The sequence below is a fragment of the Drosophila albomicans genome, chromosome 2L (genome assembly GCF_009650485.2).
Source record: "Drosophila albomicans strain 15112-1751.03 chromosome 2L, ASM965048v2, whole genome shotgun sequence".
NCBI lineage: Eukaryota > Metazoa > Arthropoda > Insecta > Diptera > Drosophilidae > Drosophila > Drosophila albomicans.
The window spans coordinates 19,722,975-19,741,603 of record NC_047628.2 but is presented as its reverse complement, the minus strand read 5'-3'; the positions used below and the strand labels follow the sequence as shown (position 1 = coordinate 19,741,603).

The 18,629-nt window shown below is 38.2% G+C and overlaps 1 protein-coding gene across 3 annotated transcripts; it reads left to right on the top strand.

Moving 5' to 3' along the window:
* The first annotated feature begins 348 nt into the window (after positions 1 to 348).
* LOC117565872 (protein pinocchio) lies at positions 349 to 18,313 on the top strand. Of its 3 annotated transcripts, XM_034245209.2 has the most exons (5): positions 349 to 505; positions 1,143 to 1,494; positions 15,837 to 15,915; positions 16,885 to 17,134; positions 17,215 to 18,313. In XM_034245209.2, the coding sequence occupies exons 2-5, from the start codon at positions 1,143 to 1,145 to the stop codon at positions 17,434 to 17,436; spliced, it is 903 nt and encodes a 300-aa protein (XP_034101100.2). In that variant the 5' UTR covers positions 349 to 505; the 3' UTR covers positions 17,437 to 18,313. The 3 variants fall into 3 exon arrangements, with proteins under 3 accessions (XP_034101100.2, XP_034101101.1, XP_034101099.1); XM_034245210.2 differs by lacking the exons at positions 349 to 505; positions 1,143 to 1,494 and adding an exon at positions 13,824 to 14,356 and having other exon boundaries at positions 15,840 to 15,915; XM_034245208.2 differs by lacking the exons at positions 349 to 505; positions 1,143 to 1,494 and adding an exon at positions 13,825 to 14,356.
* Positions 18,314 to 18,629: the final 316 nt, after the last annotated feature.

Below are 18,629 nucleotides of genomic sequence, written 5' to 3'. Positions count from 1 at the left end.
CAGCGTGACCGCAACGCAAGTTTCAAAACGTACTATTTTATGTCTTCAAAATATACCGATTACTAACTACACATTTAACATTTTTCGTGGATGTAGCCTAGCTTGGCCATACGAGAATGTTCATAGCCTTCAAGAATTTGAAACTTATCTTATTATATTAATCAAATTTATTATTAATTGTAATATTTTCTTTTAATTTTAAAATTGTTAACGGCGTTTTGGCATACAACTCACATTGAGTGGTGGTGTGTCGATAACGGTTATAGTCGTTGCAGTGCATTAAAAAGGGCTGCCAACTTTTTTGCTGTCCGCGCACGATTGTGAATGCCTTAAATTTGTAGTCCGCTGGCAAAATCGAGCAAAACATTCAATTTAAACGCTTAAAATCAATGCAAGTGCTGCAGTTTTTGCTTAAAATATAATATACAGAGTGGATATCATTGTTTGCTATTGGAAAATACAGGATATAGAACGCTGATCAAACGCCGTAGACCGTTTGCACAAAGTAAGTTGAGCGCTGGGGTAAGTGCCCCCCAAGCACATACAAACACACATACACGCACACGCAGGCAAACGGCATTGCAAAAACAAAAACAGAAGCGTTATTTTTTTTGTATTTGCATCGCAGCAGCTAGAAACACATACATATTCAGAAAGGCGCACACACAAATACGCATGCATGTATGCATGATGATGAAGCCTTCACCCAAATAATGCATCTATTGATTTTGCATATGCGATTTGCATTGCCAAGCGGCATTATTTGCAATATGTGCGATTGCATGTGTGAATGTTTTTTGACCTCCCATGTGTGCGTGTGTGTGTGTGTGTATGAACAGGCAGCAACAGCTGGTCTGGTCCTGTCGCTCCAGTTTATCCACTCTATTTCCCGCCCGCTTCACTGCGCTCGCCCGCCCAAAGTGAACGCAACGTAGAAACGCACAAAGCGTGCTCTTAATAACTTCACGTCTCTTGTTGTGTGTGAGTGTTTGCTGCAGCTGGAGACAGTGACAACGAGTGTGAGAGGTGGAGAGACGAAGAGGGAGCCACGTGTGTTGTTTGATATTTGCATAGCGTCACGTACACTCACCTTTTCTACATGTCGCCGACACTTCTCTAATTGCGTCTCTTTTTCTCCACAGATGAAACAACGCTCTGCAACAAGTAGCAACAACAACTCGTTTGCCAGCAGCAGCAACAACAACAGCAACGTCGTTAACATTAACATCAACAATAACAGCAATTACGCTCAACAACAACAACTCAAGCTGGAATCAACAACAGTAACAACTGCAACAACATCAACTCAACAACAACAGCTAACAAAATCAACACAAATAGTCACCGAATGGGAAGACGGCATTATCTTTGATGTAGATGATCCAGACTTTTGCCCCGGCCCGACGACAGCGACAGCAGTCGTAATCGACAAGCTAACTGTGGCCACAGCAACAAATAGCTGTGCTGCAGCACTACGCAATTTGAATTTTATAGGTAAGTTATTGCTCAAACGATTATACATACAACAATAAACATTCATTTAATGCACAACAGTCAGACAAAGCAATGTAGACGTGCTTCCCCCAAACACAATGATTAACACAAAACTGTAAAAAGCAGCTTAGCTGTCCAGCAAAGCAGAATTGACAGCGCTGCTGTTAACTTAACAGCTGCATATCATGTTAGCTGCTGATTTGAATGCGAAGACTGTTGCTGATATATATTTATTGATAATTAATAGGCTACCATTCAAGTATTTATTGCTATACAAATATAGCATGCCACAGACCTCAATATATTGCTCGATTGCAAACGTGCGTTATCTGTATACAGCTTAACAGCAGTTGTGTGGCTTAACAGCGCTGCTCTTAACAGCTGCATATCATGTTAGCTGCTGCCTTGATAAAATGTAATGTGTGGCTTAACAGCAGCCTGGAATGTTAGTTGCTCATTTGAATGCGACGACGTCTTTTTGTCGATTTATTCTTTATTGTTAATTAATAGACTTGCAATTAAGCCATGCAAATATTTATTGCAATATTCATATATACGTTGTTGCTGATGTAACAGATGTCAATATTGTCTCAAGTTTCTCGAACTCGTACGCGATTGCAATTTATTTTTACAATCGTCTCGAGTAGATCAACCTGAGATCTATTTATAGCTGCGATCAGCGGTCATGCTTCAATCAACTGATACGTGGAACCGCAAAACTGTTTTATATACAGATATTTTTTGCTATTTGGTTTTGCTTTATCGATGCCTAGAATTACTTGCGGACTGCGTTGTAGACGTTCGACGTGCTTATCAGTTTGCCGTTTTTTTCCAACTGACTAATTAACAGGTGCGTGGGCGTGGTCGTTGACTAGTACGATTATATAGTATATTTATGTACATATATCATATCGCGTCCCTGTGCTCTTTTCTGCGACCCACTTGGACTTTTATACTCAATGCTTGGCCAAGACAAGCATATAAATTCTTTTCTGACTGGCTGACTGGCAAATAAAACCTCTTTCGCTATACCTGCCATATATCAAAGACCTCCATCCATCACACACATGAAAATTGTTTCAACAATTGGCGAGCGTATTACATTTTCGGCAAAAAAAACGTTGAGAATTAGCTTCGCTTTATTTGATTTGATTGAGCGGAAACTGGCGCACACTTTTATTAACATCAATTGGCAGCGATATAGTCAGCTTTATCGCTCGAGTGGCTCCCCTAATAATATATACATATAGATACTTTTGTGTTTATATATAATGCCAAAATATGCCGTTCATTGTTTGGACTTTTGAATCGGCAGTTTTCAGCTGCAATGGATGTGTGTTGCTTTTTATATTTAGAAGGAAATTTGCTAAATTTACACAACTGATCAATAATAAATATTGAGCAATTGTTCAATTAAATCGTTCGATCATCGCCCAATTGCGATTCACCAGCGATCGATCAGATCCTGTGAAAGAGAAGAATTCATGTGCTAATTGTTGTTGTGTCTGTTTTGCCGGTTTATCTGCGATTCGCGGATCTGATTAGCCTGAAATGCGCCCGCATACTTGTTGTATAAACAAAGCGTGCGAGTCGCTTATTCACACGTTTCTGTTGTCGTTGGAAATTTATGAAATTCACGCGTTTATCATGTGACTTGTTCTACGCTCTGCGGCTACAACTGCGACTACGACTACGACTGTGACTCTCAGCTCGGCTCTCGACTCGACTCTCAGTTGCTCATTTGCTCAGTTTTTCGTTTATTTGCCTAGGGAGACTACAAATTGTGCAAACATTAATCACCTGGGGCAGAGGAATTATGCACATTAGCAGCGACGCCTACAATATAAAGTGAAATATCATGCACAAACACACACACACACACACCCCAACTCAAACAGTTTATACTATGTCATTTTCCTTGTTTTGTTTTTGGCGACTGGGCAAACGCTTAAACGCGCAATTTATGATTGTTGCGTGCGGCGCTTCAAAGTCCATTTATTAAAGTGGCACTCGACACGTGTGTTGGTCGTTTTGGGGGAAGTTACAACATGCCATTTAAAGGGCGACCGCCCACAGAGATTTGTTAAGCGGCGACGAGTTTAGAACACGACTAGCGAAACGAAAGGGAAAGTGATTATAATTGAGTAATCGCTTCTGAGGCATATACAATCTGTATTTAATTGTAGGTTGTTACTTGTAGCAGACAGGTTAATTTATAAAAGTAATTTTGTTTGAATACCTTGCATACTGGGCGCATACTTGATTTGTGGATCACCTAACAGCGCATTAACAGCAGCTAAGGAAGCAGTCGCCTGTAGCACTGCTTGTGGATAACAGCATATGCGCTCCAAGCAGTGCCAAGCAATTGAACATAATTGCAAGCAGTGCATTACAATTAGAATTAGAATATCAAGCATAACTACAGGGTATACATCTAGCTATCTCTTTTATTATTTGCGATTTTGTCAACAAGGAAAAAACATTAAATTAAACAGAAGCGAATTTCTTCAGCATTATAAAAAAAATTCCGAGCTTAAGCAAATACGACAGCGCACAGCTTCTTTTGAATGTTGTTGAAATATTTTGTGCTCTTTACTACCGCATCTGGTATGCAAATATTTATACTGAGCTTAAATGTTTATCACTTAAGTCCGCCTAAAGGTTAATTTGTATTGTGCTTTAAGTGGATTATATAGTAAAAATACGAGAGAACCGCAATGTTTATGATTAATAACTAATATCACAATTCGCATGAATAAAAGCGTAAAATATAATATATTAGTATGACTAAAAGCGTTATATGTGTTTGTAATAAATTTATATGAATTCTAAATATAATTTATCACATAGTTGTATGACTATGTTAAAGGTCTAGCTTTGGTAATGTGCCTAGATACAGTTATAGATAATGTACTATGAATTTTATCAGACATTTCCTCATAACTGGCGCTTGAGGCTTCTACAATGTGCGCACTTCCGAGTAAATGCATGGGACAAATGCCTTAATTGGTCGAGTTCGTAAGATTCTATAAATATTCAATTGTTGGTTGCGAGATTGCGAGAGAGTGATTCAGGTATTTCCCCATATAATTATTATTACTTTGCCTTATCGTTTTTACTTTACTTTGGTGATGATGATGATCATCATCATCATCATTATTTGCATCTTATCTCATTCAGTAATTTACGTACCTTCGTACAAGTCAGTACTCTTATTATTAATGAATCATTGAATCAGTTTTTCCAGACAACTTACACAATATAGTACGAAGCTCCTTATCGATATATATTTGCCAGTCAGCTGGTCTTATATCATCAATCCGTATTCGAATTGTCTGTGTAATATCCCCCAGACATTGACCCGCCCCCCGCCCACCGTCTCTCGCTTCAAGCTCGATTATCGATGGGAATAATACGAAATTTTCGCTCAGAATGCACTTGGCAAAGTCAACTTTTGCTCCCATGGCCAGGCATGCAAGTTTGCTTACATAAACGTCGCGCTTTTATGCAATTGCTTATTAAAACGACAAACGTAATGACAAATTTTAAAAATAAAACCGTTTTCAATTTCGCACTGCTACGTACCGAGTACTGACAACGTCCCCTTCCCCTCCCTTCGATTGTCGCCTCCCTTCGGGGCTTTATAGCTAGCCCACCTTTAAACTGTGCTGTCTGCTCGATTGTGCATACGAAATCGTGTGTCTGTGTTTTTATGTTCCCATGCTCATTATAGACAAACCAAATGGAACGCCACGCGCAGACTATTTATACCCTGCAATTACATAATGCGCGGTATACACAGCTTATGCAACGCTTTGTCCGTCAATTCACTTCAGTTCAAAGATAATTTAATTCATTTAATTTAATTATTTTTCCCTCATTCTGCAACTGTCAACTTCATTAAGAAATTGCGCACAAATGTTTCGCTTGCCAATTGATTATTTAAATTTGTGATTAACATGCATACGACAATATATAATTAGTTCTCCATTTTGTTGCTCACACACACAAAAGAAAGTGTACTAAGTACAGTGAGAGCTGCCTACAAATATTATAAATGAAAGCAATATTTGTTTTTTTTGCACTAAATTTTAAATGATTTGGCGAAACTTCTGACTCAATGGAATATTTGTTTTTATATAATTTAATTTTACAAAATTATTTTTTTCTATCATATTATGTGTACATTTTTTATTCTCGCAAGACGACTGTATTTTCATTTAGACATCGGCTCAACTGACAAATAAAGTGAACTACTTAACAAGTTTATTTAACACGTTAATATTATGTATTTAGTTAATTCATTAGGTTTTTCCATGACAGCTCAGCAAAATATTTGGAATTATTAAGTCGTTAAAGCGTGTAGTTCATTAACACAATTCTTAGAGAGAAAAATTCAGTTGAATAAGCGGTTTTAAAGTAATTTTTCTTAGAATAAGTTGCTATAAATTACAAGTTTTAGGTTTTTTCTCAGGGGATTAGGAAAGTATTTAATTTAAATACAATATTTACTTTGCAGTCATTGCTTTATTTTTTATGCAAATATCTAGAACTTCCCACAGTTCATTTTAAATATGGACTTAAGTATTTCTTTTTCAGTTTTTTTTTTTTGTAGGGATTTAGTAGAATTTTGAATATATTATTACAGTGTTAACTTAGCACGGTCATCGCTATGTTTGTTACAAATTTTTAGAATTCCTGTAAATGTAATTATGGGTTCTAGCTATTCCCTTTAAGATCAATTTATATTGGAAGTTTTTTGTTGTATAGATTTGGAAGAATTGTTTAAATATTATTACAGTATTAACTTAGCACAGTCATCGTTATATTTGATGCAAATTTTTAGAATTCCTCCGCATGGTTTTTTATGTTTTTATTTAAAGCTCATTTCTATTCTATTTTTAATTTCATATATTATCATTGTTATGCTGTTTTGCCGCTCAAACCGGTTACAGGGTATATCATAGCCAAATATCAGTAGCTTAGTATTCATTGTGCTTTTTTTATGTTTTTGCTTATTTTTGGCTTATTGAATTGTTGCCGACATCATCAAACACGACGACGCGAGGGCGATAAGTCGCGCTCTTGCCTCAGTTTCAGTTTTAAGTTTCTCAGTTTCTGGCTCGGTGCAGTTCAAGAATTGTTGTTGCTGCTGTGGCTGATAAGCTGTCAATGTCCACGCGTCGCCTCAAATTGCGCTGTAGTCAGGTTCGAGGTGCCGAAAATGCAATTTGATGATCGAGCTTGACCTTTTCTTCAATTGCCAGCTGCCTCTTCTTTGCTTCTTCTTCGCTCTACACGCGCCGCTCTTCACCAAAAACAAACAAAAAATTTGCCGGTTGCCCGTTATGAATAGAGTGTAGTACACACTCAATGAGTGTGTGAGTGTTTCGAGTGTGTGTGTGTGTGCGTGTGTGAAGCGGCCTCTAACCGATTCACTTGGGTCCCAGCCGGTTATAACCTCAACGATAGAGAGACAGAGAGAGAAAGACCGCAGCGAAGAAAGAGTCAAGTAACCAAAAGCCAAGCGGATACTTGAGCCATCGTCGATGTCGTCGTCGTCGATGTCGTTGTCGATGCGGTGGTGATGGCGCTGTCTAATGCCACCGACAAGTGTCAATGGAACGTGCGCGAAGTGGATAATATGAACCACTTGGCATTCACTCGATCTCAGGGCTGGACACAAAGTTTTGGGGGGCAGGTCAGACATAGACAATGATAGCAACGACAACGACTACAACATTCTCGACTTGACTAATACGTTCAACAATTTATACTATCGATGGCGCGTCTCGTCGTGTATTTGTATTGATTTCCATATAAATTACGCTTCATTCATTCATTGCAGCGCTTCATTGTTTTATCAATTTACAATTTTAACACACACAAGAAAGCGAGTCTTGTCGAGCAGCGACAACAGCAACAATGACAACGACATTATTTAGTAGCAATCGGTTTAAACTGGAAACTTAACTCATCTTCTCAGTTTGTTCTCTAAGTGTGTGTGTGAGGCTGCTGTGTGTGTGTTTGTGTGTGTGGACAAACGATTCGTGCGACGCAAATCTAACACAGACGACAGCCAAGTGCTCATCATCATCATGATGATGATGACAATATGACGACAACAACAACGTCAGCTCAGTTAAAGTCAACTAAATAGTCGGTCAGATCACTTGAGATTTACTTACGTATATCATCATCATACAATGCTATGCTTACAATGTGTATATATATATATATATTTATTTAATATACTATATAGATATATAGAGCTGTACCTTCTTCTTTTATCCGGCCCCAACAGGTTGTCACGTGTAATTAGCGTAAAGTTTCAGTTTTGTATTTTTTTGTCATACGAAAATTTGCATTTCACACCGAGCAGGCAAAAACTGTTAATTAATACTTGAGCTTTGCAGGCTTATAGGTCGAGGTATGCCACAGCTATTTGGACTTTCGGGATATCTAGTATAGTATAGTATAGTATATATTCAGTCGCAGCGGAAGAAGTATTCGCAGCTATTCTAGTTGGGGTTTTTTTTGTGTTGTGTAGTTGCTCTGCTCGATTGCGCATTTAGCGATGCAAATAGGTTTCTGATAATGTGAAATGCTTGGACTTTATTGACGTTCCATTGGGTCCGATATGAGGGGCAGTTCCTGTGAAACCCTATACACACACACATTTCTATATGTGTGAGTATATATTTAAATACAATAACAAACTACAATCTCGTCAGCATTCATATATTTATGGCCCATTCGTGACGTCAGCAATGCGGCAATGCGTATAGGAAAAGCAGCGATATAAATACGAAAATATATATATAAATAGAATATGCATATACTTTATTCTCGCCTCTGCATAATGGATGTATTATCCCATAAATTAGGCGGCAAATTAAGTTTGGGAACTCGAAACGAGCATAAATAACATTCTACGAGATTGCATTCACATGACTTTCCTACTATATATACATTCATATATATAATTTTGTTGATTAGCTTAATGTACTGACTCTTGACTCTTTACTGTATGTGTATAGAGAGAGAAAATTGTTTATTAGAAATAATAATTGCAAAAAACACAACGGCGGCGGCTAGCATGAAAATAATTGATGAAAATTGCTCAAAGCACTAATAACTAAAGTATTTAAACTGGCAAACAACATTATTATACCCAGATAAAGTATAATTGATGTACCCACGGCGCAACTCGGAAACTTTCCTTAATAAGCACCTTTCTTTTGTTGTTGTTGTTTCTGCTTTTTGCCATTGTTAACCAGTTTGGCTAATTGACACAGTTGTCCCGCCCCCTTTTATGTGTATTATCGAGCAATCAATAAAACGCCGATTAACCGTTGGCATATATCAAAAGATAACGCCTTGACACCCATATGTAATTTATCAATATCAAATAGAAACTGCAAATTTGCGAGTAACCCAAAAACTCTTTCTTCCGCATGTTAATTGTGACAGGCAAAAACTGTTACGATTATGCTTACAATTGGTTATTTTGAAGTCTGTAATCTGTTGTTATAAATACGTGGTCAAATTATATAATTTTCAAAAAGTAATAAACTTTATTTAAAACAGTGTATTTTATCATTTTTTCTATTAGTAGCTAATCAAATTTAAAATGTTTAAAGTGTACTGCATTTATTTACTTAAGGGATTATAGAATGTAACTCTAACAGACGAATGTAACTCTAACTAACTCTTCTTCCAATTGCTTAATTAATTCAGGATCATTTTATATGCTTCAAATAGTAAACTCGGGCTTCACTACTAACTTTTCAACGAGTTTTTCAATCTGGTTTTAAAAGATTTCTTCAAGACATTTATTTAACACCTCATTTAACATTCGTCTAGTGTTACATTCTTTAATCTCTTAATTTTTTCTTTAATTTCTTAATTCAAATGCATGTTACATAATTTAAATAGTGAACTTTGGCTACTACTTTGGCTTTACTAACCCTGTTTTAAAAGTGTTCTTCAAAACATTCACTTAACAGCTCTTTATTTAACATTCTGTACATACTGTAATCTTTTATCTTTACGCCAATCGCAATGGGTCTATCTTAATAAATTTCATATAATCCAAATAGCAAGCTTAAGTTTTGCTAATATCTTTCTAGCGAGTTTATCATCATTGTTTGCAAAGTATTCTTCAATTGTTTACTTAACAGCTCTGTTAATAACATTCGTCTGGTACTGATACTGTTACTCTAAATCTTTCATTTTGTTTCCGCTTAATCGCAAAGATTAGTTTTTATCTCTTTAAGCATATGTAAATAGTTTAAGCGGAACTGTTGCGAGATTTATGTAAATTTTCTGTACTGAACAGCTGTTCATCGCAGACGATCGCAGTTGCGTCGTAGATAAAGCTTAAAGTTCAGGGTCGCGATTTTCCCTCTCATTCTGAAAAAGTGCCCCAGACGTTCCGGTCATATAATTCGCACACTTCTAATTGCCATTGTCAACAGTTAGATCAGCTGCACTCTCGTGTTCCCTCCGCCAAGAGGTCGTGAATTTCCTAGCCAATTATCTATCAACTCGTGAGTTAAAAGCATTTTGTTCCCTCTTTCATTTCTTTCCTGTTCTGATCATGATGATGTGTTGATCGTGCTGCGGCCTCCCTCAATGCCACTTTCGTTTTGATGGCAAGCCGGGAAGACAACCCCGCCCTGTTTACCTACATTTAGAGTTGCTCTCAGGTGAATTCTCAAGTATTTTTCCCCCCATTAATTAAGTAAACAGTTGTTAGCCGTTATTTGCACAAATCTATCAGCAAGCGAGGGAAGCCCAGCGCTAATCTACTACATATAATAAATAAAAAAAAATCAAAACTCGTTTTGCGTTTTTTTTCGTTAAACTTATTAGCATTTGATGGCGGCGCCGTTGACTTGGAATTTCTCGGTTAGAAATCACTTGAATTATCGCACACACATACACAAACACTCCCACATAAATGATGGATTTCTCTGTAAGCCATGAATCAGCAGCAACAACAGCAATGTTGGTCACAATTTCGGCTCATGATCAAGTGATCAAAACAATGCAAAGTTAATTTATTTCATTTTATTTTCTTACTGTTCTTTCTTTCATTTTTTGGTGACATTTTCCGCAGTTTTGCATTGACGTCAACTGTTTTTGCAGGTCTCGCATTTGGGGCTGGGCTTGAAGTCAAGTCTGCAACAACAACAAACGGTCGATCGCATCCATATGTATTTATTTGTTTACTTTAAGAGTCGAACACACACACACACATGCATGAATACAAAATAACATTCGTAACAACAATTGGCAAGCACTTGCACAGCCAGGCAGGAGCAGCTTTGTTTGCATAGCTGTGAAATCTGAAACAAATGAGCAACAACCGACACGAGTTGTTTGAACTGCTGCTGCAGAAAACTGTAAAGCTGAAGCTGAAGCTAAAGCTAAAAACCTAAAGAGGAAGCGCATGTCTCCTCAAGCCGCACTTGTTCATGTCCCTCACTTTGTTTTGAATTTTGAGCGAGGGTTGATCATCAAGTATGAGTCAACTGAATACTAAACGATTCAAATTAACTCATGAATAATACAAATTTATCTCATCTCTTTTAATTGTTGAAGGTCACGTGTCTGTTGATCTATTCGCTGAAATCAAATATAACTCAAGATCCGTTCAATTCCCGATAATTCTAGTATCTCTTGTCGCATTTTTGCTGTCAGTTTAAATATAGCAAAAACTACAGCGGAAACGCATTTCTTTAGCTATTGATGTCCCTGTCTTTTGTTTTTGACAAATCTCAGTCTAAACCTTAAAGAATATCCATGAACTTTACCTGTTGATGCAGAGAAATCCCGCAGCGTTTAGTAGTTCCCTGAACTCTGTGCACTGAGTTTTGTCCTTCAGTTTATTTGTTTGAAATATTGTTTGTAAATATTTCTGAAATTTCAAAATTCGCTATAGCATTTCAGATATTTTGTGTTTATCGTATATCTAGAGCTGATGTGTTGAGTTTATCAGGCATTAAATAAGGCTGCTTATTGAACTTGAAAATGTTTATTACGATTGTAAACGCAGTATAAAATATATACAATACAATACAATATATATTGCACACACTTCTTTTTGTCTGATGTGCTTCGAAAATATTGTCAAGTTCAAGAATAATAAAAATCAAAAGAAGAGAAATTCGTGCTTCTCTCTTTCTCACACTTGAGCTACTCATTGAGCTGCCTGGGTAAGCTTTACACCAGAGTTCAGGTAACTCAACTCAACTCAAATATGTACCACAAATACACGACGAATAAACAATGAGATTGTAGCGCACTTAAAAACAATTTTTAAAAGGTTTTTTTTTGCAAATTATATATTGTTTAAATATTATTTGGTTCATTTGGTGGCCTGACGCAATCTGTCTCAAATAAGGAGTCCATCGCACAGAGGTGTTTCATCACGAGTAATTGCTGAGCGACCTTCCCAGATGACAATGGTCTTTTTCCCCTCAAACGCTGTCCCAATGCGACAACGATGATGATCACGGTGATGATAAACAATAATAACAATAATGAATCTTCTCCCTGGTCGAAATGACGATGAAACTGCGCCGCATTCAAACGTTGAATGTCAGTCAGCAAACGACAAGCGAAAAGTGTGCCGTAGGAATATTCAAATCTGGCGAAAAATGATCATGAAGATGATCATTACGATCATGATGCCCCTTTCTAAATAAACATCAATTTGTTTACAAGTGCATGTATAAGTGTGTCTCTGCTCATGTTCGTGTGAGGCTGTGTTGTTTATAGTTTTATATATAGTTTGTCGTTGTCGTTGTTTTCGCTGCTGAATTGCATTATTTTTGGTGAGGGTCATTTTATCTGTGGCTTTTTGGGGGCAGCTCCCTTTATATATGTACATATATTTCTTTTTCGTGGAGCTGGCGAAATTTGAGCGCGCGCGACTTGCGACTTGCAAATAAAATAAACAATAAATTTTCCTATTAACATGCGAATTTTTTGTGGGCTGTCTTTTTATTAGCACTTTAGCACTAGACGTCGGCAATGGCAATTTCCATTAGCTGGTACTAAATTTCGACTTTGAAATATATAGTGATCGTTACAGCTGTTATAGATTTCATGCCACACTTTTTTTGCCACACGCTGATAAGATTACCACGGACTAGACTGAGTGAGAGAGAGAGAGACGGAGAGTGGGAAGCAGATAAGACCTTGCTGTAGGATAATCAGTTCTAGTTAAGCCATAAAGCGCAGGTCGCGCTATATTTACCTGTTGTCCAGGTTGTGGACCGCCTGCCTGCGTTGCAGCTTGCTCTCGTCTCACCCCGCACAGCGGGACACTATCTCTATCCATCTATCTATCTATATTTTCTTACCTGTCAGCATCGCGAAAAATAATTTGTTATTCAAATGAAAATGCCGCTGAAACTGTTGCTGACGTTCCTCTTGGGTCTGTGTTTTCTTGTCCAAATTACCTACGTCAACAACCCCTCGAGAGTTTACATTTAGTCAATATACTAGACTTGTTCCACTCTGCGTATACGTACTCTCCACTCTCCACTTCACGTGTTTTGTTTGTATTAGTTTTGGGTTTTTTAATTTTTGTTGCCTTGTGTTTCTGCTCTCTGTCTCTCTCTCACTATCTCGCTCACACTATCTGCCATTTGCGCTCACTCTCGCTCTCTCTCTGTGTGGCTGTGAGAGGCCATGATGATGCTCTCATTTGGTTGATGATCGGCACACAGTCTTGTGTTTTTGTTTTGCTTTGTTTTGTTTTGTTGTTATAATCATGAGGAGGCAGTCTGTAGCGGACTGTTGCCAACTACATAAATACTCGCATATGTATGCGTTGCGTATACCGCCAATTTGGCCAGCATCATTTGGTTTTAGTGCTGTCTGCTGACTTTTGAGACTTTGTTTTTAGCATTAACTTTGATTTACCCTACGCTCGGCTCGCTCTGTCATTCTGCGTTGCGTTTCGCATTGTACACGTACATTCATATATGTAGTATGATATGCAATGGTATTGGTGCGCACACATTTTCAAATTTCAGCTGACAAGTTCGTTAGCTTTGCTTTGTCATATCGACTCTCTCGCTCTGCCTGCCTTGCCTCACTCCACAACGCTCTCTCGAGCCCACACACACATGCACGAGCACACTGCAGTAACAGCTGCGCCCGCGATGGCAATATCAGCCACGCTCACTCTCACTCACTAGCTGTGGTGGTGCTCCGTCATCGGCTCTCGTGTATTGCGTATTCGGTCGCACATCCGCTGGTTTTGCTATAAAAGCGAGTCGCGCTCAGCGAATTCATTTGAGTAATTTTTGTGTTGTCGTGCACGCCACTTGGTCTTTTGGCTTTTTCCTTGCTTCAACTAACTATACGAACAAGCAAGTTCCATTTGTTTCAACCTATATAAAGGAGAAAAAATTCAAATAAAAACATAATTGAAAGCCCAACTAAAAAAGTGTGCTGCAGCTTCTGTCACAATATTAGTTTATTAACATTTTCTTCAACAAATTGCGCAAAACAATACTTTTTGTGCACAACTGTTTTTAACTGTCTGTCGTGAATTACGCGCGCGTGTGTGAAAAGTTAAACAATCATTTGCAAAAAAAAACCAGCAAATACTACAACAACAGAAAAACTACATTTAATTGCAATTATTTAAAAGCAATTGTCAAAGCAATTTCATTGTTGTCGCTTATGCAAGGCCAACTATAATAGCAACCACCACAACAACAATAATAACAACAACAGCAACCAAATTTGGATTATTAATAGTGCATAATAAATCATTTGCGCCGTTAGCAATCAGATATTCTCTGAATTTACACACTCACCACCAACTACAACAGATGTAAGTATTTCCGTGCCTAAAATAAACTAACACACACACACACATAGCGCAATATAGAAACACACAAAACAAAGTTGCATTCTTGTTCAATGTGAGTTTGTGTGAGTGCCCTTCTATAAATAAATCACATCAAATTGAATTAAATGCAACTAGTTGTGAGTTGAGGAGGCTGCTTGCTGTTGCCTGCCCAGATAGCTTCTAGATACACAAACATACATACATAGAGAGATCAGCATTAGTGCGAGCGAGTACAAAAATTAGAGTTTACTTTCAACGAAGCAGTGCGCACTTAACATGGCATTAACATAAACATTTGCATTAACAGCAGCTGTGCAGAAATGCAGAATTTAGCCATTGTATGCCATTTTATTGTTGTCAACTTGGTGTCTTGGTTGAGGCTTTAAATTTAGCACGTCTCGCTCATTTTGATTACATTTTATTATGGGTGCTGTGTGCTCATATGATCAACTAAATATAGAACATAAGAACAACGGCGAAGAAAGCCAACGAACAGACAGACAGCAGTCATGTGTCGTCGTCGTCGCTGTGTCAAAAATAAAAATTTGCAATGCTGCCAAAATCCAAAAGATTTGCACACAACAACCAGACAGACAGACATGGCGCTCGTGCCGACTATAAATATAGTATATAGTATATAAAAACATATACACATAAATAGATACACCTGCAACATGTATGGTGTGCAATTTAGTTGGCATTTTGCGCAAATTAAAAGTTTATTTTAATTGCCGCCAAGACCCAAATTCGGATTCCTGCGATTCAGGCTTGCCATAATAATAATAACAACAAATAATACAAAATATATGTATAATATTGGTGGCTTGTTTTGTTTTTGGAATGACGCATCTCCCAAAAGTTGCGTTATGTTTTGTTTAACCGGATTTTAGCGGTTGTTCCCCAACTTGTCACTGTTTCGCAGAATGCCGTTTATTGACACTTTGTGTATAGACTCGTACTTGGAATTAGTTAAGAAAAGCTTAAAGCGTAAAGTCAACACACGCACACACTGAGCAACAGCATCCACATCCATATGGCATCCACAAGCAAGCAATCAGCTGTTGCTGTGTTGATGGTACAGTTGCGCTCAATTCGTTTCAACGCTTTGCCATGCAATTTTTTTGACATTTAAGTGTTTTATAAATACCCACACACAACACACAACACACATAATACTTAATAATAACTTCCCAGCCACATACAAACTTAACACACACTCACACACATAGACACGCTCCTCTGGTGGCAGCTGCACAACTAGCTCGTTTACCTTCGTGCGTTTGTTTACCTGGCGCCGTCGTCGTCGTCGTTGTCGTCGTTTTGTGTTTTATATTGCCCCTGACATATACGTGCCCCCCACTTCATTGTTGCCCCTTCCCCCCTTTTTGACTCTTGATCTTAATTGTTTTATTCAACTTTTCCTTATTTCTGATTTTCTGTTTTGTTTTTATTTTCATTGCAGCAGTACCAACAACAGCCACAACTATGTCGAGTGCCAGCGTTCGTGCTCCCCAAATTGCCGACATTTGCAGTCCACTCGCGTAAGTACAAGAAATACAGATCAATATCGAGTTATTAGCAATATATATCCATATAATAATATGCGTCGATCGATCTATCTATGGCCAGATTGCTCATACGCCCTGTGTGTGCTGTGTCTGTGTTGTGATTCATATCCGAATTTAGCCGTTTAGCTGGAAACCCATTTCCGTTTTTAAATGAATGACAGCGCGGCGCCGCTTCGCTGCCATTCAATGCGATTTGTTTCGATACATTTGCTAATTTTTTTTTGAGGCGTTGTAAACAAAGTCATGGCCAGTTAGGGGGAACCAAACGCTGACTACAACAATGACTGTGATGGTGACTGTGACTGTGACTCTTGGCCAGCAATCACCTTTATTTGATTTGATTATGCGTTTCCATTCATAGTTTCTTTTCGCAATCTTATCGTGATTTGGGGTACAGAGTACAACAACTATATAGTATGATTACTGCCTGGTGCTTTGTTGTAGTTGTTCTTCTGTGTATAAGTGTTAACGCATTATCATAATACGCCGCGTGTGCTCTTCACTCTCTCTCTGTCTATCTATCTCTGTCGGTTCTCTCCGATTGTCTGTTGCCCGCCTCTCTTGTGCCAACAATAAAATCTGGCGACAATGCGGCGCTCACATGATCGAGCGAAAGCTGCCGCTGTCTGTTGGCTGTTGCTATTGCTGTGACTGCTTGAGTACAGTCAGTCCCCGAAACACGCTCTGCTTCCCCTCTCTCTCGCGCTGCTCTGCTCATTATCATAATCACGCCAGCAACTGAACACTGCCGATGTCCGCCCACTGCGCAAGGTCATGGCCTGTGTGTGTGTGGCGTGCCTTTCGCTTGGCAGTTCAGGTGCGGATTCAAAGGGGCCCTGAGTCGATGATCGATCAGCACAAGCTTTAGCATATTAGCATTCATATTTATTTGGTGTCTATCAGTTGCTAATCTACATTTTTGCTTTCGCTCTCTTTTTGCAGTCATCACAGCTTGGGTTTGTCTGCCTCGTTGCCCGATTTGGTCGGCAGCCCACTGGAGATAAATATGGACAATGTGCTGACCATTGAGGAGTTGCGCCAACACATTGGCTCCTGCTTTACGTGTGGCGTCTCCTGGACCGATGATCATGTCTCCCTCGATTGCAGCGAATGCGGTGGCTACAGTCTCGAGCGTCCCTGCCCCCTCTGCGATGGACAGTGCGGTGTGCAATGGAAACGCGACTTTGCCATGGTGAGTTTTACATTGCATTCCCACACATATCGGAATTGTTTAATTAATTGTATTGTTTGTCTCTCTCTTTGTTTGTTTAGTCGCATGCCTGCCGCAAAGCACGCTGGGTTGGTGTCTGCCTCAGTTTCCCGGAAGCAATGGCCGCTGCAGTGCAACAACTGCCTGTGGCTGGCAATGGACCGGCGACTTCATGTGCCGCTGCTGCGGCGCATCAACTGCGTCTGGCGCAGGAGTTGTGCTCACGCCTGGAGCAGCTGTCGACGACGTCGGCAACGGCGACGAATAAAATTACACGCCTTTGAAGCGTCGCCGTGACGACGAAATGTTTTTACAGTACAGTGTTCCTTTAATTATCCTTTTGGCGCCACACTGCGTAACAGCATAACATCATCAGCCATAAGCCACCAAGCCACATGCCACATGGCGCAAGTCCACATTATTATTTTATTGCTGCATTAAAACTGCTCGCTGCCCCGCAACGAGTGGGAATCTCTCACTTCATGTTTAAATTTAGTGCTTAATTTCTAAGCTCTTTTTAGTTCTTAACTCTTAGTGTGTTTATTCGCCTTTTTATTTGTTTTGTACATTTTTTTTTGTTTGTTTGATTATTGTTTGTACCGGCGTTCAAGTTTTTTACGATAAGTTCTGCAATGTGTTGAATTAGCGTTAAGCAGTTAATTAATTATTTGTTTGCACTGTAATAATCACACACAACACAACACGAAGCAGTAGACAGAATACGAGGAATCAGAGAAGACTACATTTAGCTTAAACTTACCCAAAAGAAAGTTTAAGCACAGCGCAGTGATAACGGTGATATTAGCCACAAATGTAAAACAATACAAGTTTGTAAACAAATAGTGAATTTAATATTGTAGCTAAAGGAAAAAGAGACAAGCAAAAAAACAGAGTCCAACGATCTAACAATAATTGTTGTTAACATTTAGTTATTGTTGCCAAAAATGTTGTGCACAAATCAAAAAACAAAACTTAGAATTTATGTAACAATTGTTGGTGCACATCCAGTTGGAAAAAAAAAACAGAAAAACTATAAAGAACATTTGAATCTTCCATTAAAATGCAGAATGCTCAACACGATTGTAAGAAAAAACAAACGCACAAGCAGAAAACAGAAAATAAGCAAAAAAAAAGAAAGAAAAAAGAATGGTGGAGAAAACAATTGGGAAAAGAAGAAAGCATTACTCAAAAAACAACAATAATGAAAGTTGAAGATTTTCTGTGAAAATCCATATGACATATACTAGAAGTTTATACCTTATATATATATATATACACTACTATATAGAACTCCATAAAGTATATACATATACACATAAATATATACTATATACTATACATATATTTTTAATGTAGAGATATGTTTTGTAAAAGACGAAAGCATATTTTTAAAATTAAAATATATTCAACAAAATATGAAAGCAAACCTGAATTGCAAAATCTTGTGTATTTCCTACTCTACTCGTAACTAACTCGC